At 42.0% G+C, this 25,285-nt stretch overlaps 1 protein-coding gene across 1 annotated transcript in view; it reads left to right on the top strand.

Annotated features, from left to right (window-relative positions):
* si:ch211-217a12.1 (alanine aminotransferase 2-like) overlaps positions 1 to 21,951 on the top strand; it is a 37,891-nt gene extending 15,940 nt beyond the window's left edge. The window contains exons 3-13 of the mRNA XM_056253657.1: positions 3,461 to 3,550; positions 3,639 to 3,747; positions 6,576 to 6,709; positions 7,176 to 7,419; positions 8,022 to 8,101; positions 8,190 to 8,326; positions 9,397 to 9,571; positions 9,657 to 9,812; positions 10,773 to 10,885; positions 20,432 to 20,522; positions 21,734 to 21,951. Of these exons, the coding sequence (XP_056109632.1) occupies positions 3,461 to 3,550; positions 3,639 to 3,747; positions 6,576 to 6,709; positions 7,176 to 7,419; positions 8,022 to 8,101; positions 8,190 to 8,326; positions 9,397 to 9,571; positions 9,657 to 9,812; positions 10,773 to 10,885; positions 20,432 to 20,522 (1,329 nt within the window). The 3' untranslated portion in view covers positions 21,734 to 21,951. The remainder of the gene's footprint in view (positions 1 to 3,460; positions 3,551 to 3,638; positions 3,748 to 6,575; positions 6,710 to 7,175; positions 7,420 to 8,021; positions 8,102 to 8,189; positions 8,327 to 9,396; positions 9,572 to 9,656; positions 9,813 to 10,772; positions 10,886 to 20,431; positions 20,523 to 21,733) is intronic.
* Positions 21,952 to 25,285: the final 3,334 nt, after the last annotated feature.

Genomic DNA, 25,285 nt, shown 5'->3' with positions numbered 1-25,285 from the left:
TATGTTTAAAAGTAGTTGGATCCAAAAAGGTAATACACAATTGTAGAGATTGCAAGATTCATTTGATACAATAAAACAAAAACACACATCACATAAACCCACATACACAAATAAACACAAAAAAACAACACCCTTCAAGAAAGACCCAGCAACCCCAGACACCATGTTCCGGAGTATTTCTGTGTGTAAACAAAACTATGCGGGTAAATAACATCTATTAAGCTCAAGGCTCAGTCTGCATTAGAGTGAAAATAATGAAGAGTGTAGCTCAAAGAGAGAAGAAAAAGTAAAAAAACAAAACAAAAAAAACAAAGGTACTTCACAGGCAGCATTTAAAGTAAGTCAGTAGGGGGGCAGTAGTAATCATAAGCTAGGAGGCTCTGCCACACACACAGAGAAAAAAAAAAGAAAAAAAAGGAAAAGCGTGACGCAGTCAGCTTGTGACAGCAGGATGTAAACAAACAACAACGAAGAGCGATCACCTGTTGCATCTAACTATAACACAAGAAGAGTGTCAACAACACCTCAAGAAACTTTACAGCCACGTTATCACATATTATAAAGAAAAAGCTCATTTGCTGTTCTGCAGTAACTAACGTTAGCTCATTGGCCTCACCTCATCGGGTAACTTATTACATTGAAGTTGAAGTTGACATGAAGACAGCTTCAGCGTCTTTGTGGCAGCTGAAACGCTGCTGTTTGCCATCAACAATAACACACAGCGTACAAGGATACAGAAGAAAGTACTTCATATTGAGTTCACAGAGCTTACGTTTGACAGGATCAAAGTTCCGGCGTCTCCTCGTCAGATCGGCACTGAAGTCTGGATAAATGAAGATGCGACTCTCGCTGTATTCCAGCTTCTCTTTCTCCCTAGCAAGGCGAAGGATTTTTACCTTATCCTGGAAGTTAAGCAGTGTGATCATGATGGACCTGGGACTGGCTCTGTCACTCTGTCGGACAGACGGAGAGCAGTGGGCCCTCTCAATGATTGGTGTAGTGGGAAAGTTGCTTCGTCCCAGGAGTTGTGTAATCAGCCGAGACATGAAACCGACGATATCACCACCTTCAGCGGACTCATGCACTCCAACGAAACGGAGGTTACAGCGTCGGCTCCGATTCTCCAAGTCATCAACCTTGTCCAGCAGGTAAGAATTGCTTTTCTCGAGTTGCTGAACCCGAGCCACAAACTCCTGTACATTGTCCTCATTAGCTCCTACACAAGCTGCTCTAGTAAATTAACTTGTTCTCCCAAAGTTGTTAAAGAATTCTGAATGCTGCTCAGACTACTTTGTATGGGATCCACTTTTGCATCAAATCGTGTCAGCATGTCAGTCTTGATCTGTTGAATGGCTTCCCACAAGGTTTGTAATGAAATGTGCTGCTCCTCCATTGTGGCAAAGACGCATACGTCTCAAAATAAATCTCTTGACTGTGTAGAGCAACTTAGTTAAATGCTTGACTTATTTAGATGCAAATCAGGTCACAATCATGTGGATCAGCATAAAGGATCACTTAAGAAGCTACTATACCATGGACAAACAGACTTGAGCTTGAGCTACGTTCACTCACTCGGCAGCCATCTTGACCTGGACTTCTGCAAGAACACCCTCTAACGAGGCATGCTTACGCACTGGAGTGGAACCTGTTCATGAGTTGAGTCTTCTCTCCGAGAGGAGACCCCGAAGGTGTTCGATCTCTTCTGTGCATCCTTTCCTGCAAGATTGGCTGGAGTGAGGGCTGTCTCCCTCCACCCTCAAAATGTGTTGCCTCTATGAATTGACACACACATGATGCAGTGGACACAGCTCCATGGGGAAGCACGATTGATCGTCAGGTTCCTGAGGGGAGCAAGGAGACTGGTGCTACTGCACTTCAGAGACCTCCCTTGAGCCTCTGCAGGCAGTGAGTTAAAAAATCCTGTTTTTAACGAAACAGTTCTCCTGCTTGCTGGGTCTCTATCTAGAGGGTAGGGGACCTTCACGCATATTCAGTTGACGAGGGGAGCAAGGAGACTGGTGCTACTGCACTTCAGAGACCTCCCTTGAGCCTCTGCAGGCAGTGAGTTAAAAAATCCTGTTTTTAACGAAACAGTTCTCCTGCTTGCTGGGTCTCTATCTAGAGGGTAGGGGACCTGCACGCATATTCGGTTGACGAGGGGAGCAAAGCGACTGTTGCTACTGCACTTCAGAGACCTCCCTTGAGCCTCTGCAGGCAGTGAGTTAAAAAATCCTGTTTTTAACGAAACAGTTCTCCTGCTTGCTGGGTCTCTATCTAGAGGGTAGGGGACCTGCACGCATATTCGGTTGACGAGGGGAGCAAAGCGACTGTTGCTACTGCACTTCAGAGACCTCCCTTGAGCCTCTGCAGGCAGTGAGTTAAAAAATCCTGTTTTTAACGAAACAGTTCTCCTGCTTGCTGGGTCTCTATCTAGAGGGTAGGGGACCTGCACGCATATTCGGTTGACGAATCGTCTCACACTCTCACGCTATCCTGAGACCCCTGCCTGGATATGTGCCCAAGGTTCCTACCTCTCCCTTAAACAGGACCAGGTGGTGAGCCTGAAAGCGCTGGCCCGGAGGAGGCAGACCCAGCCCTGCATGGCTTTTCTCTGTCCCGTCCGCTCCTTGCAGTTATATGTGGACAGAACTCAAAGCCTTAGTACCTCCGACCAGCTCTTGTCTGTTACGGAGACCAGCAGAAAGGGAAGGCTGTTTCCAAGCAGAGGTTGGCCCACTGCACAGTGGTTGCCATCATCTTGGTGTGTTATCCCAAGGTGCACGTGCCCCCCTGGGTAGTGAGCTCCTCCAAAGAGAGAGTATAGCTCCTGCCTAGGTGTTGACACAGAGTGCCTCGCTGACAGATGCTTTAGAGCGTATTTTATTCTTTGATCTGAAGTCTGTGTGGTGCCCTGGTGGCCTGTATACAGAAGCCTGTACAAATGTCTAAAAAAATAATTTACACTAATGTTACATTTACACTAATGTATCATTTACACTATAATGCTTCCTGACCTGGACCCCAGTTAGTGAAGTATTAACACCAAGACTATGTACCAGATTTCTAGAAAAAAGTGATGCACCACCCCAGGATGGAGACCTTCTATTTTTAAAGGGTCAAGTCTGCCCCAAAATCTTGTCCAATTACCTACAAAACCTATATTATTCTGTGGACATCACTTAGACATCCAGACATTTAGTGTATGTTGTGTTTAATAGTTATTAAATTGACACTGTATCTTTACTTTGGGCATTCTGAAAAAACACAATAATAACAATAATACAATAACATGTGCAATGTATACCACATAGCTTTGTTTTGAGAGAACACAATTAATTGGATGCAAATTCTCTAATTATTTAAGAAACCCAGTTGTAAATCTTCTGTACTTTTTCCTGTCTCTCTCTCTTTTATTCTCTTTGTTTTCCTACCTTTCCCATTAACTACTCCATCAATGTAGGGTGTAAATAAGCCATTCACAGAGGTCATTAAAGCCAACATCGGTGACTGCCACGCTATGGGCCAGAAACCCATCACCTTCTTCAGACAGGTGGGTTTACGAGATATTGTGCTTGTCATACTGTATTCTGAGCAGTAGTTTTTGTACATACTGTACGTATGCTCCATTTATTTGTCAGGTCTTGGCAATGTGCTCTTATCCAGATCTTCTTGAAGACAGCAAATTTCCAGAAGATGCCAAAAGTAGAGCACGCCGCATTCTCCAAGCTTGTGGTGGAGGAAGTCTCGGTACTGGAAAAACCTTTTTAATTAGATATTACATACTTTAAATAAACATGAAACCAAATTTAACAAACTATTTACCTATTGTCAAAACATAGTATCTTGCTAAGCCTCTGATTTTCCTTTTTGACTGACATTACATGGACGGGTTATTGCTAAATGTTCTTCCTTTTATTCCTCTTCGCCATAGTGCTTACACATAATGATATTTTATAAAGTTCAAGAGCAGTACGTTCAGATAATCTACCCAATCAGCACGAGAGGATGCATGTTTATATAGCCGACTTATTTCTGTTCCACAACAGTTTTCCAGCATCCCTCCTCCACCCAAACTCTTAATTATTCCTATCCCAGCCAGGGATGGTGTGATGGTAGGCGGGGTGCTCTGGGATCAAACCAAATTCCGAGCTCGGAGCTCTCCCCTCAGACAGCACTCCATAGGAATCCATTGCTTATATTTAAACTGTTTCTGGTACAGGACATTTGTGCTGAATATTTGTGTTTGGTGTGAAGGGTCTACAGAGTACTTTAGCAATAATCAAAAAAGTGAAAACAAAAGTAAAAAGAGGGAGAGAGATGTGCATGTGTGAATTACCAGTGTCTGTGCAGTGTCTCTACTAACCATGACGCTGTGAGTTTAATAACTTTTTTTTAAAAAGCAATGTGACACGCAAGCATTCGAATGTTTACTTCAGTATATGCGCATTGTAAATCTGTTGTTATTCATATTAAGTCATCATGTCTCGTCAGAAGGCTTGGAGTTGGATTAGACCACTCTATTGATAATTTTACAATGCCTTTATGACATTTTTTGGATCTTTTAAATTTGTGAGGAATGGACTTTAAATGGAGGGACAGCAATCTCTTAGGTTTCATAAAAAATTTCTTCATGTTTGGAAGTTGAACGAAAATCTTATAGGTTTGAAACAATATGAGGGTTTTTGCATTTTTTTTATGCATTTTTGGGTGAATTATACTTTACATACAATAAGCTGAGCTTCAGATAAAACTAAATTGATATATTGCGAATCACATCGTTTATATCAACGATACATGTCGTCACATTTTTTTTATGACGATATCTCGATATAACGATGTATCATTACACCCCTATAAGTGCTTTTGTTCAGTCAAGTGCTTGAGGAAGAGGTGTGTCTTCAGTAGTGTTCATCTCAGTGTCTGAGACCATCATGACACCAGCATTGTTTACCAAGCATTTGATCAATAATGACTGGTAAGGAACAAATAAATGCCATAAATGAGAAAGAAACCTTTGGAGAAGCCATGCTCCTCTGGCTAGTGAGAACAGGATAGTAGATCAAGGACAGAAAACAAGGACAGTTCACAAAGGTTAGTATACAGAATATAATATATAGTATACATACAGTATGTTATTAACTTGGAATAGTATTGGTAGGAATCATGTACAACAGACAGATATTAATCAAACTGATTGAATACGTCCTTCAAAGGTCCATCCTTCATTGTCTGCTAAGGTGCATGTAGATGGAGTGTAACTTCAGAACAGAAACTTCTGGCCTGATTCATATAATAATAAAGATTTATGTTATTTGATGCATGTTTTCAGTTCCATTCGACCTAACTGTTTAGGTGATGAATTAGGTGCATGCTTGGTTAAAGAGATGACTCTTCAGTCTAGACTTAAACAAAGTGTGTATGATTCATAAACAATGCTGGGAAGTCCAACATTTTAGTCTGTTAACTTTAATATCATGTTTACATGTGTGTGCATGATGTGTGAACCTCTTATTCAAATAAAATGGATGACAAAATACAGATTTTGGTATAATTAAATAATAGATAAACTAGATTACGTTTTCCATCATTTACATTTACATTTATTCATTTAGCAGACGCTTTTATCCAAAGCGACTTACAAATGAGAACAATAGAAGCAGTTAAACTAACAGAAGGACAACAATACGTAAGTGCTATAACCCCTCTCAGTTTAATTTTAGTGCAGTTTTTTTTTTTTTTTTTTTTAAGAATAGAAGAGAAGAGAAAGTGTTAATTCTACTGAATCAAGTGCTGCCGAAAAAGATATGTCTTCAGCAGTTTCTTGAAAGTCATACTCATCTTCTTCTAAAAGCAGCAATATTTTAAATGCACCCACATAAATGCAATATTTGCATTTGCTTATATTTTGACTAAATAAATAATAATTTTACAATAATTTGATGGTGCCTAAAGGAAAGGAAGTTTTTTTTTGTTGCAGTGCAAGTATCTAGGCAGTCTATCTATACTGAGGAATTTGAACATCAGTTACTGTAACTGTGAACTACTCCAAAGTACTGAAAAGAAGAAGAGCACCTTTCTAGAGATTAACATGCTTTAAATAAAGATTTTGAGACATTGCAAATTATTGCATTGCATTTGAAACTGTCACTGTTCCATGGCACTACCACAATACTCTGGTATGGTTGAAACACATGAATACTTAAATAGAATGGTAACACTTTACAATAATGTGGCATTTGTTAACATTACACTTGTAAACATAAACTAACAATGAAAAATACTTCTAAAGTATATATGAATGTTAGTTCATGTTAATTTCAACATTTACTGATACATAATTAAAATCAAAAGTTGTTCATATTTTCTAATGGACCTGAGCTAACATGAACTAACAATGAACAGCTGCATTTATTTAACTAACTTTAACAAAGATCAATAAATACTGTAACACATTTTTTTGCTAATGTTAGATAAACATAGTAACTAAAGTTAACTATTACCAAGATACTTTTAATAGGCACTGTGTTTGATGCAATTGATCAAGTGTTTGTAATTTGGCTTTTTGGATCTTTCAGGGGCTTACAGTACTAGTCAGGGAATTGAAATGATTCGGCAGGACGTCGCTCGCTATATTGAACGGCGAGATGAAGGAATCGCATGTGACCCTGACAACATTTACCTATCAACAGGAGCCAGTGATGCGATCGTGGTAAGCAGATTCTACAAACAGACAACAGGAAAAGACAAAACAAAGCTAAATGTAACATTCATAAAAAATAAAAATAAAAAAAATAGACACAGATAACATATCTTGTTTAAATATCTCCATGGCAATATACATAGTTATATGCAAATTAGGCCATGGATATTAAAAAAGGCATTGTCAGCTCCGTATGTATGGTTATTTCGTAGTGTAACCAGACAGTGTGGCTAATGTGTAGGCTATACGCATGTTCAGGAACACTGATTTATAAAGGGAATTTGCATAAATTCTGGTGTACAAATAACTTTATGAAAACTTTTTTGTTTGGGCATAACCTACCTTTATGCTGAAATCTACGTAAAGTTTTATTCATATTTATTCACTTTTCATATCATTCATATTTTTGATTGTCATTGCATTAGAGAATTCAATATCAGAATTGGTTTTAAATATCTGTGTTTGTCTGTGTCAGACCATGCTAAAGTTACTAGTGTCAGGGGAAGGAATGTCTCGTACGGGAGTGATGATATCAATCCCTCAGTACCCACTGTACTCCGCTGCTCTGGCTGAGTTGGGTGCTGTGCAAATCAGTTACTATTTGGATGAAGACAACTGCTGGAGTTTGGACATCAATGAATTACGGCGCGCCCTGCAGGAAGCAAAAAAGCACTGCAGCCCTCGAGCACTGTGCATTATCAATCCTGGCAACCCCACAGGTGTGACGACAAATCTATCAGCTTTTATTGTGGTGGCCAGTTTGGGTTTAAAATATAAGTTACTTGATATATATTTTACCTCATCTTATAGGATCATTAAAAACAAATATCCCATCCGGACATCACTTTTGGCCACTACTGTATATTCCTTTATTACTGTGGGTGCTTCTCATTCCCTTCAAATTGTCCATCCTCTTTCCTCACTTCTTCATCTTCAAGTCCACGACCCGGAAACAGATCACCACCATGATGAAGGATGTATCAGTTGTCTAAATGCACCATGCAAAGATGAGAAGTGAGGAAATAGTCTCTTTTTGTCAAAACACAAATGCCTGAAATCGGAGGCAAATTCAGAAAAAAATCTAAATAACAAATACACCTTTCACTGATTCCTTGTTTCTTTTCCTTGCATCCCTCCCTCGCATTTTTGGAGCAAGGAAAGGAAATGATGCACGATTTAAGAAATGAGAAGCACCCTGGCTGAGTATGTAAATAAGAAGAATTGCTTAAAAATTGTTGTTGCAGTGGTGAAGGCTATGAACAACCATTGGGCTGGAAAACAAAAAAATAATCTGGCAACGCTGCTTACCTTTACTCGACAGGTCAAGTGCAAAGTCGGCAGTGCATTGAAGATGTGATCCGATTTGCTGCGACAGAAAACCTTTTCCTCATGTCTGACGAGGTGATTTGTATGATAGGCCTATACATATGGTTTTTAAATATATAAAAAACACAATGATAATGTTTTCAACATGCCCTGCTTTATCCAGGTCTATCAGGACAATGTTTATGCAGACGGGTGTAAGTTTCACTCCTTTAAGAAGGTACTGTTTGAAATGGGTCCAGAATACTCTGAGAAAGTGGAACTAGCTTCGTTTCACTCAACGTCAAAGTGCTACATGGGAGAGTGAGTGTCCAAAACAAGAGAAGTGCAAATGATCTGCAGGTTTTTTGGAAGAAGTATTCCGTTGATAATATTGTAGAATTTAATGAATCTGACTCCTCCTAATAACTATTTGTTCTTAAAGGTTTAGCTCACCTAAAAATAAAAATGCTGTCATTATTTACTCACCCTCATGTCGTTCCAAATCTATAAGTCTTTCATTTTTCTTTGATACACAAATGAAGATATTTTGAAACCTGAGATTTCTGTCTTTCCATTGAAAGCTAAAGCCATCACACCAAAAGGTGACACTTCAAAAGGTTCAAGATGTCTGAAGAGACTTGATCGCTTAATATGTTGAACAGATTAATTTAGACTTTTAATCACATTTAACTCTTTCCCCACCAGAATAAAAAAAAAAGTATATTGTGTATGTTGTATATTGTCTATTTGGTTTGACCAAATAGTAGTGCCCTAAAATAGGTCAGGTAAATAGTTAAGCTCTCCAAGACTGGTTCCCCACTGAAGCTAAGCAGGGCTGAGCCTGGTTAGTACCTGGATGGGAGACCTTCTGAGAAAACCAGGTTGCTGCTGGAAGAGGTGTTAGTGTGGCCAGCAGGGGGTGCTCACCCTGTGGTCTGTGTGGGTCCTAACGCCCCAGTATGGTAATGGGGACACTATACTGTCAAAGAGCACTGTCCTTCGGATGAGACGTTAAACCGAGGCCCTGACTCTCTGTGGTCACAAAAAAATCCCAGGATGTCTTTCGAAAGAGTAGGGGTGTAACCCCGGCATCCAGGCCAAATTTGCCCAGTGGCTTCTATCCATCATGGCCTCCTAATAATCCCCATATATATATACCAATTGGCTTCATCACTCTGTCTCCTCTCCACCAGTAAGCTGGTGTGTGGTGGGCGTTCTGGCGCAATATGGCTGCCGTCGCATCATCCAGGTGGATGCTGCACACTGGTGGTGGTTGAGGAGATCCCCCCTTCTGTGTAAAGCGCTTTGAGTGCCGAGAAAAGCGCTATATAAATGTAATGAATTATTATTATTATTATTATTAATAAACCTGTCTGTCTTTCTTCTTGAAGGTGTGGTTTTCGTGGTGGTTATATGGAGGTGGTAAATCTAGACCCGGAGGTGAAAGTTCAACTCACTAAGCTGGTGTCTGTGCGGCTGTGTCCTCCGGTGCCTGGTCAGGCTCTTCTAGATGTGGTGGTCAATCCACCTCAACCAGATGAACCCTCATATGACACATTCATCAAGGTATATAATGTCCCGTTCATTGTTTCCTTGTTGAGCTGTACCAGTTAAGAAGAAAGTAATCAAACATTTTCTCCATTGTCTTCAGGAACGCACAGAAACTTTGGCCACACTAGCAGAGAAAGCCAACATGACGCAAGAGATCTTGAATCAAGTCCCAGGAATAAAGTGTAACCCAGTGCAGGGTGCAATGTACACTTTCCCACGGATCCACCTCCCACCAAAAGCCATCCTGGAGGCCAAGGTAGAATCGGCCTGTACTCAGTTAAATCTAATATCTGTTCTTTTTATGGGCATCTCTAAAGGTGTGGTTACATTTACCGCTGTTCTGCAAATTTTCATGGAAAAAATCCAAATATTTCAAAAGATTTCCCCATGAAGATTTTTCATTAAGTCTGTTGGCAATGTGAATTTGCCATGTTGACTAACAAACAGCTGCCTGGTTTGAAAATGATTGTGTGAGCTGTGCTTCATACATCGCTACACCATTGACAATGGGCCTTTTTTGCTAAAGTGCTAATGTGACTGCACCGTAACTAACCTTTGTAGTGACTTGTTTGGGATTCATGGTGCGTATTCCACTTTTAAGTTACCATGACTCACTTTAAGTTACCATGGCTCATTAACTCAACACTATCCCTAAAGGCCAATTCACACCGCACCGACAGATGGCAAAGAAACTTCGTCGGGTATTGATTCCAAGCACAACTACGCAATATGCTTACAAAATCTTTAGCAAATTTTTAATCATATTTGAATAATTTCCTAGGCCGGACATCACTTTTGGCCACTAATGTACATGGTTAGGATTGTGTGGATGTTTATTATTTATAAATACCAATGTGTGTGTGAGAAATGGCCTACGCACCTTTTGCTGCCTGTAGCACTGCACAAATCCATTTTTAGGCTTTATCAGTATGATACATGCAAAGGATTCTACTCAAGAAGAACATTATTCTCATGTCAGTATAATGTTAGAATCAGGTTCTGAAAGTGAGAAATATATTGATATATATTGAGAATTTGAGAAGATGGTTTGCATTAAGACCTACACATGACCTTCACAATGATAGACAGATAGATGACAATAAGTTAAAGTAAACGTTTTTTAAAACATTACTTTTTTTTTTACTTTTTTTTTACCTGGTTGAATTAAACTTTATTATAAAACGCTAACTGAAATCCTTCATCCCCTCAAATTTAGGAGAAGGGACAATCTCCAGATATGTTCTACTGTATGAAGCTTTTGGAAGAAACAGGCATCTGTTTGGTTCCTGGCAGCGGCTTTGGACAGCGAGATGACACCTACCATTTCAGGTTACTCTCCCTTTAAACAATCCATATGAATAAAATCAACCATTGATATGTTTGTGTTTGGTTATATTTAACAACGAATTAACATCGGAAATAAAAGGCCATACAAAGTTACAATGCCCAGCAACACAAGAGGAAAGGAACAACAATATATACCGTATTTTCCGCACTATAAGGCGCACCGGATTATAAGGCGCACCTTCAATGAATGACCTATTTTAGAACATTTTTCATATATAGGGCGCACCGGATTATAAGGCGCATAAGATACTGCAGTCAAACGTTTGACTGGGTTTGCGTTATGCATCCACTAGATGTGCTAAAGGGAATGTCAACAAAACAGTCAGATAAAGTCTAACTTTATTAAGCGTTCTGACAACTCCGTTCACTCCCATGGTAACGTTGTTCAAACGTTAAAGGAGAACTCAGGTCAATTTTAACAATGAGCTCATTTTTTGTAAATTTGGAGTGCTGTCAGTACAGATAACAACGACAAAAACCGGTGTTGCCTACACCGTGTTATCCTCTTTTTAAAATTTGCACCCTGTTGACTTAAACGGGACAAGTTTTAAACCTGCTTTTAGCCTCTTAACAACCTTAATATGTCATTACAAGTGCACAGCCATGTGAGTAAACACGGTGAATCTGACTGCAGTAAATGTGAAAGATATGAACAAAAATGATGTTTATTCAGCCAGCTCACATACCCGTATTTTCTTCCTGTTTTCGGTCGAAGTCCACAGTAGGCGATTGTTGAGTGCGCGCGCGATCATTGGTAACTAAGCAACAGTGGAGACTCAGACTGTCAGCCGATGACGGTGCTGTGTGGTGTTCTGAGAATATCAGCTCAAATGAATAGTTCATCCGAATCAGATGTTGAACACACGGAGGAGGTTTGATCGCGCTCGCGCGAACTCAACAATCAACTACTGTGGACTTCGGCCGAAAACAGGAAGTAAATACGGGTATGTGAGCTGGCTGAATAAAGAGATTATTCCTGCCTTCGTGAAAGCTCGGATCACAGTTGAGACTGATATATCAGCCCAGGCATCCACGATCCATTGGCAGATAGTGGCGTAAATCGCCCGGCGCTGTCTCCCCGTCTTGGTGAATGTGTGTTCACCATCCATATATAAGGCGCTGCGGATTATAAGGCGCACTGTCGTTTTTTGAGAAAATTAAAGGCTTTTAAGTGCGCCTTATAGTGCGGAAAATACGGTAGGTGTAACGATCCACACACGGGGAAACAAGGGTAAGTTCCAAAAGCAGTAGTTTTATTAGGGATAATCCAAAATCATAAACCAGTCCAAAGCAAGGGTCAAAATCCAAAAGGCAATCAAACATGAACAGGAACAAAACAAGAAGCAAGGAAACTGGATGACAGAAGTAGCATGATACATACAAGGACTCCGTGACACATACTGAAACAGACAGGGTTATATACACAGGGAATCGACCATGATAATGGGGAATTGGCTGAGTGCAATGATGAGACAGAGGATCGTGGGAAATGTAGTTCATAAGTGAAGGACACCGTGGGAAAGGAGGACATCTAGTGGACATCAGGGGAACACAAACCCAACACTGTGACATAACCCCCCCTCTACGGAGCGGCTACCAGACACTCCACGACAACAATAAAAAAAAAAACTAAAAAAAACCCACAGAAAACACAACACAATACAAGAGGTTCAGGAGGGAGGTGGAACGGTGGAGGATCAGGGGGAGGGAAGGTGGGCCAGGTCCATGAAGGGAGATAGGAACAAGGGGTGAGGGTTTAATCGGGGACAAGGGCAAAACAAAAAGTTTACCGGGCATCCAGGGGGAAACACAAAGTCCATCGGGAGGCCAGGGCGAGACGCAAAGTCCATCGGGCGGCCAGGGCGAAGAAGACTCCTCGGGCGGCCAGGGCGGTGACCACCCCTCGGGCGGCCAGGGCGGTGACGACCCCTCGGGCGGCCAGGGCGGTGACGACCCCTCGGGCGGCCAGGGCGAGACGCAAAGTCCATCGGGTGGCCAGGGCGAAGAAGACCCCTCGGGCGGCCAGGGCGGTGACGACCCCTCGGGCGGCCAGGGCGGTGAAGTCCCCTCGGGCGGCCAGGGCGGTGAAGTCCCCTCGGGCGGCCAGGGCGGTGAAGACCCCTCGGGCGGCCAGGGCGGTGAAGACCCCTCGGGCGGCCAGGGCGGTGACGACCCCTCGGGCGGCCAGGGCGGTGACGACCCCTCGGGCGGCCAGGGCGGTGACGACCCCTCGGGCGGCCAGGGCGGTGACGACCCCTCGGGCGGCCAGGGCGGTGAAGAACCCTCGGGTGGCCAGGGCGGTGAAGAACCCTCGGGTGGCCCCGGCTCTGGAACAGGCGACGCCGGCTCCGGCTCTGGAACAGGCGACGCCGGCTCCGGCTCTGCAACAGGCGACGCCGGCTCCGGCTCTGCAACAGGCGACGCCGGCTCCGGCTCTGCAACAGGCGACGCCGGCTCCGGCTCTGCAACAGGCGACGCCGGCTCCGGCTCTGCAACAGGCGACGCCGGCTCCGGCTCTGCAACAGGCGACGCTGGCTCCGGCTCAGGAACAGCAGAGGCTGGCTCCGGCTCAGGAACAGCAGACGCTGGCTCCGGCTCAGGAACAGCAGACGCTGGCTCCGGCTCAGGAACAGCAGACGCTGGCTCCGGCTCAGGAACAGCAGACGCTGGCTCCGGCTCAGGAACAGCAGACGCTGGCTCCGGCTCAGGAACAGCAGACGCTGGCTCCGGCTCAGGAACAGCAGACGCTGGCTCCGGCTCAGGAACAGCAGACGCTGGCTCCGGCTCAGGAACAGCAGACACTGGCTCCGGCTCAGGAACAGCAGACACTGGCTCCGGCTCAGGAACAGCAGACACTGGCTCCGGCTCAGGAACAGCAGACACTGCATCATCAGCACGGCGATGTGCTGATTCCGTGCTGGACGAGATCAACGGCGGATGGAGTTCTGGACTGGACATCACCAGCGGTGGCTGGGGAAGAGGACCAGAACCCCCTACTGCTGGAACTATTCATGACTAGGGTTGGGTATCGTTTGGGTTTTATCCGATTCCAGTACCTACTCGGTATTTTTTAAACGGTTCCGGTGCTTAAACGGTTCTTAAATCGGTACTTAAGAAAATGAAACCGCAAACACTTTATCAAAAAATAATACCCTTTAATTTACAGGGCCAAACTGGACACAGTATTAACTTAAATCTTTAAACAATATAAATACAAGTAACATATGGTAATAATAAAACCAATATAAAATAAAAATTCATATTTACATAATATCAAATGAAACAATATTGTATCAAACAATGTAATAATACTGGAGATTAATAGAGATTACTAGCAGGCAGAGCTGCCAACTCTCACGCATTGACCGTGAGACTCACGCAAATGACCCTTTTCACACCGAAAAATCGCGGACAAAGAGGACACTGACAGACAAGACAGAGAAGGTTACTTTTGATATGGAACAAATCCACAGCTGTCAGATTCTGTCAATATTTTTACGAGATTCACACAATAAATAACGTTTTGGCTCTTTGAAATGTAACAGATCGCTGTAGCGCGTCAGTTCAAACGGCACGTGATACAGCAGCCTACAAATCCACTGCTTCTTAGCTACGCAGCGTTGAGTGAAACTATGAAAGAGAACATCTCTGGTTGGTGTAACATATCTCTCAATAGGGAACGGGACGCTGCCAAGCTCCTCGCGCTGCCGACCAGCTTCCTTTTTTCGGCAGAGAAATCAAGGAGCAGATGGCGGCGCGCGCGCGCCAACATAGTATTACGACGTAAGTGCGTCGATGCGGCGCCCGCGCCATCAGCCAATGAATTGGCTTGATTCTATATGGGATTCAGACTATCGGCACACCCAGAGGGCGTTCTGACACGTAATTTTACACGTGAAATGCAGCCAAACCTTGCGAGAAAGAGCGCGCATGCGAGACAGAAGAAACTGTGCTCCAAACTGTGTAGCACACGCACGGCGGAGAGAGAGAGAGCGAGAGACCTTGTGTGTGTGTGTGTGTGTGTGTGCGCGTGTGTTCCTAATGAAGTTAGGCACCGAAATCAGGCACCGAAATTTTCGTTCTTATTCGGTCTGGTTACTACCGTTTACGTCGGAACCGGTTCCCTATTGGCACCGAGTTTCGGTACCCAACCCTATTCATGACAGAGTCCTTCTGTAACGATCCACACACGGGGAAACAAGGGTAAGTTCCAAAAGCAGTAGTTTTATTAGGGATAATCCAAAATCATAAACCAGTCCAAAGCAAGGGTCAAAATCCAAAAGGCAATCCAACATGAACAGGAACAAAACAAGAAGCAAGGAAACTGGATGACAGAAGTAGCATGATACATACAAGGACTCCGTGACACATACTGAAACAGACAGGGTTATATACACAGGGAATCGACCATGATAATGGGGAATTGGCTGAGTGCAATGATCAGTGATAAGGAACAGCTGAGTGCAATGATGAGACAGAGGATCGTGGGAAATGTAGTTCATAAGTGAAGGACACCGTGGGAACGGAGGACATCTAGTGGACATCAGGGGAACACAAACCCAACACTGTGACAATAGGAAAGGCAAGCGGAACACATGTCCAACACAAACAAAGACAAAGCTATACACAACACAAACAACACTCAAGCACAACACAAACATTGCCACATGAAACTGATTTCAATAGTTCAGGTCAGGGAAGTGGAAGGAAGTTGGACTGCTTCTAGATCAATCTTTGAGGTTGGTTCTTCTGCAAGGAGGTAATCCAGGATAATCCAGGAAGAATGCAATCCAAACGAAACTGCAAATGCAACAGCTCAGTAAAACACAAGACAGTAACAGACGAAGAACAGATGAGACGGAGGGATATGTAATAAAGCAAGGAGCTAAAAAAAGAAACAGGTGAAGACCAGTGTTGCCAGATTGTGCGGGTAAAAAAGGGTTTGGGCGGGTGGACAAAATTTGGGCTGGTTTGGGGTTAGTTTGGCGGTTTTCAAACATTTGCATTTTAAAGTCTAATTGGTTAATAAACCAAACTAAAGTGTGCATGTAGTCCATTAAATCAGTCATCATGACATTAAACACACGCCCATGCAGAGTCAGCTGGCGTTGGTGTTGACGTCGCTGACGAGCAAGCAGCCAATCAGCGATCAGCAGGCGGGCGCAATTTAGTGCGATGATAACTTATAGCTGTATTTTCAAGTCATCACTAATGCCAAAGTGGCATAAATATACAGTAAGTTGTATCTACAGTAAAGAGTGAGATGGTGAGCAACTCTACAAACGTGGATTACACATGTGGTGGGAGCACAGTTGAATGACTTGAATTGAAATCGAATATGGGTCGACTCCTGTCCATGGTCATGTGCACACTGGCCTAACCAGACATCTGCAACCTTTACAGACTGCACTCTACTCCTCCCTGACAGCTGCTGAAAAAGGTTTGAATCAATGATGAATCAGTTTTGACTGCTAAATTCTGCGTTATGTTCTGCAATGTGTACATCCGAGGATTAAAGTCATCGGTTCATTTCTTGATTGCCGTTTTAAAAGTGTCCACCTGGACATTTTAGTCATATTTGCTAATTCTCCTTAATTATTGCCCTGTTTTAGGTCAGTTTTCCTGGAAAATTTATTTATTTTTATCATCGTTATTTTGTTTTAAGGAGACAAAAATGGTACTTTTCAACCTTGAATGACATGGCAATAAAATTACATCATATTATTTTCGCAGTAAAATTTTGGTCGGGTTTTTCTTGGAGTGGGTGGGTTTTGGTGAGCTTTTGGGCTGGAAATCACTGTCCCAATCTGGCAACACTGGTGGAGACAATGAATAAACAAGGAAACCAAATGGCAACAGGAAGAAACACAGGAAGTGAGGATAACTACACCAGAACTAAATACAACTTCATGTAAAATATTAACATAAGGACAGGTGACACCTATTGCTTTCGAAGTACAAACATACCATTGGTGGCATCCCAGCTAACACACAATGTAACATAAGTCTGTTTGTTGCCTTCCATTGTGTTCAGTCTTGAGCCCATTCATCCTGTGTATCCCGTTGCCTGGCTTCAAGTTAAGTGTATCTCTTGTATATATTGGACCCTTGTGTCTGTTTTTGTTTTCACTGTTTTATGGAAGCTTGGCTCTCTTAGATTATTTGTACTTTATATCTTTTGCTTCACTAATAAAGATTACTGATATTTTTGGAAGACTCAAGTCTCCTGGTTCTTTTGCTCTTCTGCTATTGGGTTTAACTGTTGGGGAGTTAGGTCAGTGAGTAATTTCACACACTTAGAGCACCAGAGACTAGGGTTCAATTCTCACCAAAGGCAGCCCCTTACAGCAAGACTGAACCATGGAAGAAAGCCCAGTAGTAGAGTTTAAACCACCCTCTAACGTTGAACGTATCCTGACTGCACTCTCTGAGCAAGCCACAACCATTCAGCGACATGATCAGGCTTTGTAGGAGATTCTCCATCTTCTGAACCTCCAGTCCTAAACCTCTTCACTTAGAGAACCCCAACAGTCTCTTGACTTGGTCCTATATCCAGATCCACACTGACACTCCCTTCTGAGCCCAAATAACCAGCCACAGAGCAGTTTGACGGTGGACTTGAGAGACGCAGATTCATTACCCAGTGTACTCTGGCCTTCCAATTCAACCCAGCATTTTTCCCACTGAGAGCAGTAAGGTGGCCTACATTATTACCCTCCTCATGGGGAAGGCGCTCGACGGGGCCTTGTGGGACCAGATGTCTCCTCTGTCCACGAACAGTCAAGATTTCATTGGAAAGATGAAAAAGTGTTTCAACATCCAGCCAGTAGGGGAGACGTGGATCATCGCCTGCTGAATCTCTCTCAAGGGACCCGGAGCGCCCCTGAGTTTGCCATCGAGTTTCATACTCTTACGACCAAGGGTGGATGGGATCAATGAGCCCTAAGAGCGACCTTTCACCATGTTTTGTCCCCCGAGCTCAAGGACAATTTAGCATTTCGAGACCCTGCTCCTGATCTCGAGTCCCTCATTGACGTGGCCATCCAGGTCGACCATTGTCTCAGAGAATGACAGCTGGAGCGACAGTGGGATACCAGCTTACTTGAGGTTACCAGTCCTCAAGTAAGTCCTGTTAAACTGTCTCCTCCCCCTGGTGACCCAGAGTAGGAAGGCCGGGGTGAGACTAGGAACCATCCCCTGCTCTGTGACCTTGGGCCCAGGGCCAGCAACACCATCAAATATGTGCCTTTGTTGACTAAGGGGCCTCCGGGAGTTTTATGGACTTTAAGATGGCCCAGAGTCTCGCTATTCCCCCTGTGATTCTCCCAAACCCCCCTTACGTACATTACAGAAGTCGACGGCAGCCCGCTGGGGTCAGGTCTGGTCACTCAGTTCACTCCGCCTCAGCTACAGGTGGGGGAACACTAGGAATGGATACAGTTTTTCTTAATTCATTTTCTATAATCCTTGGTTTCCCATGGTTGACTGCTCACAACCCACATATTGACGGGTCCCGAAAAGTCATTAGAGAGTGGGGAACCAACTGCCAGATCTTGAATACTGCTTTCTGCTGTTCCTCTGAGCTAATTAAGACTTTCCAAGAACTCTTGCCAGACAACTCCAAGAACAACTCCATCTTAATGCTCAAAGCCCCGTTCACGGAGATCATGGCCATTCCCAGGATGGAACCTGTCACTACCAAGTCCCCACCTCACCCTCCCGAGCCAACCCAGAATACACGGCCCTCATCGAATTCTTCAGTAAAGTCCTAGCTGCCACACTGGTCGGTCTGGATCTGGTCCTCCATCAGCATGTTCCACCCCCAGTCCAATGGCCACACTGAGAAGGTAAATCAGGAGATTGAGAAGACACTGAGGTATCTGGTCCAATCCACTTGGAGCTCTCGACTTATCTAGGTTGAGTTTGCTCATAATACCCTGTACCATTCCTCTTTTTAGGCGTGTCCCCCTTTGAGTGTCCGTATTGTTGTTCCCCCCCCCCCCCCCCCCCCCCCATTTCCTGGACAGGGGCCAGAGGTTAAAGTCCCAGCCACCATACAGCTCGTCTGCCGGTGTCAAAAGGTCTCATTTGGCCAAACAAACGAACGTGGTGTGATTATGGTTCCAGGCTCCAAGTCAGGTGGTGGCTTGATCATTCAGATCATTTCATCCAGTTTTTTCTGCTTGAAGATCAGGATACATCATACCATAGGTTCTGTGCAGGGGACTTGACTGTTTCTCATTGTCTTTGCTGAGGATCTTTGCCAAGGGTTGTCTAGTCAATGAGGTCTTCGCTGGTGATCTGTCTCTAAGGCTTGTCTGTCTAGTTGTCATGGCATCCTCTGACATTCAGGGCTGCGTTGTGGTCATCTCAGGGTGCAGGTCCACCATCTGGTCTGGATACACAGACGATTTTGATATTCTAGGTGTTATCAACTGGCCAGAATTTTGAGACTGTAATTGATGTTAAGAACTGTAATCCAATAGGAGCTCGCTCAAGCACTGAGGAGCTAAACTATTTAGAGTTTTATAAGTAATCAGAAAGATTTTAAAATGTATGGCATGTTTAAGGAAACCATGCAATGTTGATAAAACTGGGCTAATACGGCCATATTTCCTGGTTCTAGTAAGAACTCTAGATGCTGCATTTTGGACCAGCTGTTGTTTGAGTCTGCAGGTCAACCACCCAGTGAGGCATTACAATATGCTTTACAGTATGTGGCTTTTGGTGGAACTACGTGTGTGAATGATAGTTCAAGTTAATAAAGTCTGTGTAAAGTTTATCGTATTCCCATTACAGAAATTACGTCCAAATTATACTCTGCAAGACCGGGAAAATCATGTGACTGAGAACAAGGCATGTTGATTAATGTGAAGGGAGGGGGAAATAATTATGCCCCTGAGCTAAAGACAATAGTTATGCCCTGAGCTGGCCCTGTTGGGCCAAACTGTTGCTTAAAGGTAGGTTAGGCAATTTTCGGAGAGGCTAGCATTAGCGGGCTAGCTTTGAAAGCACAAGATCCCACCCTCCCTTCAGTGCACTCCCGAAGCCATGCCTCCTCCAAAGCACATGAACGCGTACAGCAGGATGCAAATAAAAGCGCCACAAGAGACGGCATTAAACTACTTCGCCTCAAAGCACATAACATTACAATAATAATGCACATAAACAACTTATAGAGCACTGACCTGTACCACCCGACTGCTGCATATTACTTTCGGCGTTGATAGTGTTGCCATTGAAATGGATATATTCGAGTCATAAACGTCAGAGGTTTCCATCTCTTCAAAATTACAGTAGTTATGGTGTGAATTCAGCATAATCTCGTTGTTTTGGTTCCGGAGGTCTGTCTAACTCTGCATAACTTGAAATGGATTTATGACATTAACATATGCGCTAAAAAAAATTCTGGTTAACGTGGTAAAAATATTTAACGTAATTAAGTACCATCCGTTTTTTTTCCTGGCATCCTCAGTCTTTCAATCCATTTGTTGATTAATACCTGCTTTTTGTATTCTTCTCCTACAGAATGACCATCCTTCCTTCAAAAGAGAAACTGAAGATAGTGTTGGCCAAGATTAAGGAGTTTCACCAGCATTTCACGGACCAATACTCTTAAAGGGATACTTCACCTCTGGGAAGATGAATGTGTATTTAATATTGGTCATTTATATAGTAGAAATGTGAAATTATTTTTGAAATTGAAGCATTCTAGACTGAGAAAAGGCAGAAAATTTATTTTTTACTCATGTGGCTGAAAGACAACAACTCCCAGAATGCACTTGCTTTGCTGCCCTTACGAGTCCACTCCCAAACCACGCCTACCGGTTACAGGCGGCAGAATCTGAAAAATGGATACAACTAGGCTTGCTTTGATACATCGTGAGTTATTTGATAAATTTCCGTCGAAATGGTGCTAAATTGCGTTGTACCGGGATGTACTAGCCTAATGTATATAACACAACTTAGACTTTCACATTAAAAATATGATGCAAGGCAGGACCATGTCAACAGAGTAGCTTAGTAGCTCTGCATATGAACTGTTTTCCTCCAATTGAAATCACTATTTCTCTAAGCTAATACATTATCTAGGCTAATCCATACTCTAGTGACACTAAAGGTTTATAAAAAGAACCACAACCAATGTGAGTTATAACTTTTAATTAAAAAAATAATTAATATTAACACTTTTACACTCAAAGCTCTGCGGATTCAGCGATCTCGTCCAGAAGAAAATGGCATCGCTGAGATTCGCGACAGCAATAGGACTCTGTATCTGTTTCCATAGGCGCACAGCGAGAGCACTGACACCGCCAGTCCGCCCCAGCTCGAGTCTGGCCGGGCTCAGGTCTCGCTCCGGCCGCCTCTTGTTCCTCCATCTCCCGCAACTGTTTATCGCTGTATTGCGGCTCGTACAGGTAGCCGCGAGCATCAGATTCTCGCAACAGATCTTCGAAATCCCCTTCTGCCATTTCAACTTCAAAACTACTTTCCGCCATCGTGATTAGCCTACAAACTTTCTACACAGACCAAGAGGCAAGAGCCTATTAGCTTAGCTTCTACAAAAAGATGGCTGACACTGTCTTTACATTCTGTGAGTGAGATCCCGCCCCATATGGGTGTGGTGAAAACATGCAGAACACTGGCTGTAGTCTTTAGCCTCTGGCACAAAAATCCTCCGATGATGCAAAATGACGATTTTTGCGTCATCGGAGGATTTTTTCCAGACTAAAAATTTATTTTTCTCTCATATCTACTACTGGTTTTCAAAATACTACTGGTTTTCTACTGATACAAAGCTTAATGCTAAATCCTGAAGTATCCCTTTAACCCTTGCCATCTCATTTTCTGACAGACTTAACCAAATCCTCAATTTCTCACATAAAGCTACTGCACTTTTGGGATGTGTTCTATAGGTAAATACCTGCAATGCAAATTAAGTCCTATCTCACAGCATGGACAATGTGAGGTGAACACGAGCCATGCTGAGAGGACAGTATTTTATCCACCCCGGCTTCTATAAATGGCAATGTCAAATGTTTTTGGGGGACAAAAAACGAACTTACATTTGTGGTGAGCAATTAAAATATTAATGCTTTTTTACTAGTAATATTTTAACACAGAATTATTCATTTCTATTAAGATTGGTTCTATTTGTTTATTGAATGTTTGTTTGTTTGTTTACTGTATACTGTAGTTCATTCTTGCTGTGCTAAAATAAATTACATTGTGAACTTGGAAAGGACAGCTGTTAACATCATTTATTTACAAAATATGATTGTGCAGTTGGTTAATATATATGAGTAAAATTTTTATTAAATATGAGGAATGAATTAAATACTTTTAAAATAAGATTATTGAGCTTGTGAACAGTGGTACGATAACATCATGCATTGTCATTGCCAGCAGTTCTGCCACACTCTTAGGCCAAAAAGTTCAGTGGGGTTTATTTATAGACCCTTGGGCCAAAAAGTTTCTATAAGGAGAAATGACTTTAAATGATTGCATAATACTTTCATGTTTAACAGGTAAAAAAATGTTCTAGTTTTAAAGTATGTTACTTAATAGTTAATTAATAAAATGTGATCAAAATTTATTTTTATATAATCCATAAAATGATCCCATGATGGGAATAGGATCCCTTATTCCCTCTGTCAGGTTCTATATAGAACCTTTTCTTCTAAGAGTGTAGTAAAATGTGCTGGGATTGGCAGTTGAGCAACAGAAGATCACAGCACATCTCAATTCTTGTACAGATGCATTCTGTGTCCTCATGTCCTTCCAAGTTAAATATTTTAAGGTATCCTGCAAGTCTGTTTTGTTTTTTTGCATTCTTAGAATTGAGATTCAGCCGCAATCTGGAAAAATGAGAGGAAATGGAAACATGACAGAACTTCAAACTAAAAATCATAACAAGAGCAGTCAAGGGCTGTTATACAATATCCGCTAAGAAACAAAACTGTGGTTCCATCAACAGTCAGAGAAACAAACATTCACACCAATTCCACAGGTAACAACAGTATTAAGAATCAAGTGCATCTAAACCGTAAAGTGCATGTAGTCTTTTTTGTCAATTCAGCTAATATTTTGTCTTTTGAACTATATGTAGCCCATATAACATGGAGGGCAAAGAAGGCTGGCAGAAGTGTGGATCTAAGTGCAGGCATATTTAATAACAAAAGCAAAACAGAAACCAATGAACACAAGGGGCAGGAGAACAAGAAAACAAGAATACAAGAACACAATAAAATACAAAAGTAAGTTTTGGGAGTTCATTTTTAGTCCATCTCTGCAAAATGGACTTCAGGGTATGAGATGGACTAAAAATTAACTCCCAAAACTTACTGCCAGATTCTGGAAGATAAATTCTTCAAACAGTTGTTGTTCAAGAGGATGTGGTGCTGGTCCTTCAAGAGTCACTCTCAAACTGTGTGTCTATAAAGCCAAAAAAAAAATTTGTTTTATTTTACTGCACTTCAGCTTGTGATTCTTATTAAGTCGGGGTAATTTTTTAGGATTCTTTACCTAACCTAAGTCTCTGAGATCCTGACTCCTTGCACTTCTGGAGACTCCAGGTAGGTTGCAGTTCTGGAAAATGGTGGCGCTGGAGACTAAAGGGTTCCTGATGGTTTCACACTTTTCACAATTCTTCACCTTAATTCTTAATTATTTTGCAGTTAACATGTGTCTTTTATTATCCACCTGCATGGTTTTGAATGACCCTGCTGACCCAATGAGCATTTCACTGTCCAATGGTCATGCCTTAGCTGCAATTTCTAGTATTGCATCATTCTCATGGGCATTTAACAATTTTTTAAGACTTTTCAGTCTGAGTTAAATCTCTTTTTTGGCTTATTTTATCTGTAAAAGAAAACGTGCCTATAATTATGCACACCTGAATATAAGGCATTTTTATTTCCATCGTTCATGAATAATTACATATCACTTATAAATGATTAAATACAAAATGAATAGTAGTTATTAAGATTAATGTGGTTTGGAATTGGTAAAATGTGCCTGGAAAAAAAATATGATCAGAAAATCAACGTGTCTAATAATTCTGCACGCATGCAGTGTAGAGAGCGTGCGCTTTTTTCCTCTGGGTTCCCCCCACACAACAGGATTTCTGATCGTAAATTTTCAACGTATACTTGTACTTTTGTACTTGTACTCCATTACATTTACAATGAAAAAAATAATAGGCCTACTTTTTACACCAATACAATACAGTACACGTCAAATGTCACCATGACAAATCTTTCCTCAATGATTTAAAAATAAAACGTTTTTTTTTTTTTTCTTAATTTTATGTTACAAGCAAATTAATCATGCTCACATAAGCTTTTATTTAAACAGCCAATGAAATTTATTAATGTAAATACTGGCAACATTTTTTTAGAAGAATAGTTCACCAAAAAATAAAATCCTTTTCATTACAAATGTGCATGACTTTGCAAAAGAAGAAGTTCTGAAGAATAAACATGCTTTTCAACGACCCCATGGATGGGGACCAGGGGCTTTAAAAAAACATCATTAAAATTATCCATACAAGTATTCCAAGTCTTCCGTCATCGTGGCCGATTTTTTAGATTGCACACTAAAAAATTCAGTTTTTTCGCATATTTCCCCATTCACTTCCTATGACATTTGACTGCGAACATATAACTTTAAAAAAAGATTTATTTTTGGCTTTTTTGCCTTATGACAGGACAGTGAGCTCATAGGAAGTGAAGTTGGAGAAAAAGAGGGGGACAGGATCAGTGAAGGTCAACTAGTCGAGACTCGGCCTTGGGACGCCTGAAACGCAACTGAGCTATATGCACTCCCCGCGAGGCAATTTGCGCCGACGTGTGACCATTGTTTAACGACCATTAAGATTATAAATAGCAACTGCCACAAATGTCACCAAGTTTTGTACCATTCCGATAAAGCATCATTTTATAAAATTTTCGAAAATGACCAAACACCAGAGAGTTAAGTCACTCTAGAGTCTAGACAGCACCACTATGTCAGACTGTCTTGTTGGTGAGATGATCAGATCTGTGTGGATCATACCTTCTGTTGTAGGACTCATTACAACATTTGAAGAAAAAAAAAAAGAAAAGAAAAAAAGGATGATTTAAACTCTAAATTTCAGATTTCCTCCTGGCACATCTATTCTGCACAAGCGTTTGCACAGTACTGTGTATTACATACATAGTTATTCACACAACGTATTACAATATGATTTAGTGACATTTCATTTCAAATGGAACTTTGGAAGATTCAGGCAATATGCAGTATGTTAGCAGTCATAAGTACTTTATTAAATCACTGCATAAAAATGTAAAAACAAGTATTTGAGTGTTGAAAGGATTTGAACATTTGTGACAGTGTGTCTTC

This window comes from Rhinichthys klamathensis, unplaced genomic scaffold (genome assembly GCF_029890125.1).
Source record: "Rhinichthys klamathensis goyatoka isolate OS25496 unplaced genomic scaffold, OSU_Roscu_1.1 h1tg000108l_1, whole genome shotgun sequence".
Lineage (NCBI taxonomy): Eukaryota > Metazoa > Chordata > Actinopteri > Cypriniformes > Leuciscidae > Rhinichthys > Rhinichthys klamathensis.
The sequence above is the reverse complement of the archived record's forward strand: the minus strand, read 5'-3'. Positions and strand labels throughout refer to the sequence as shown.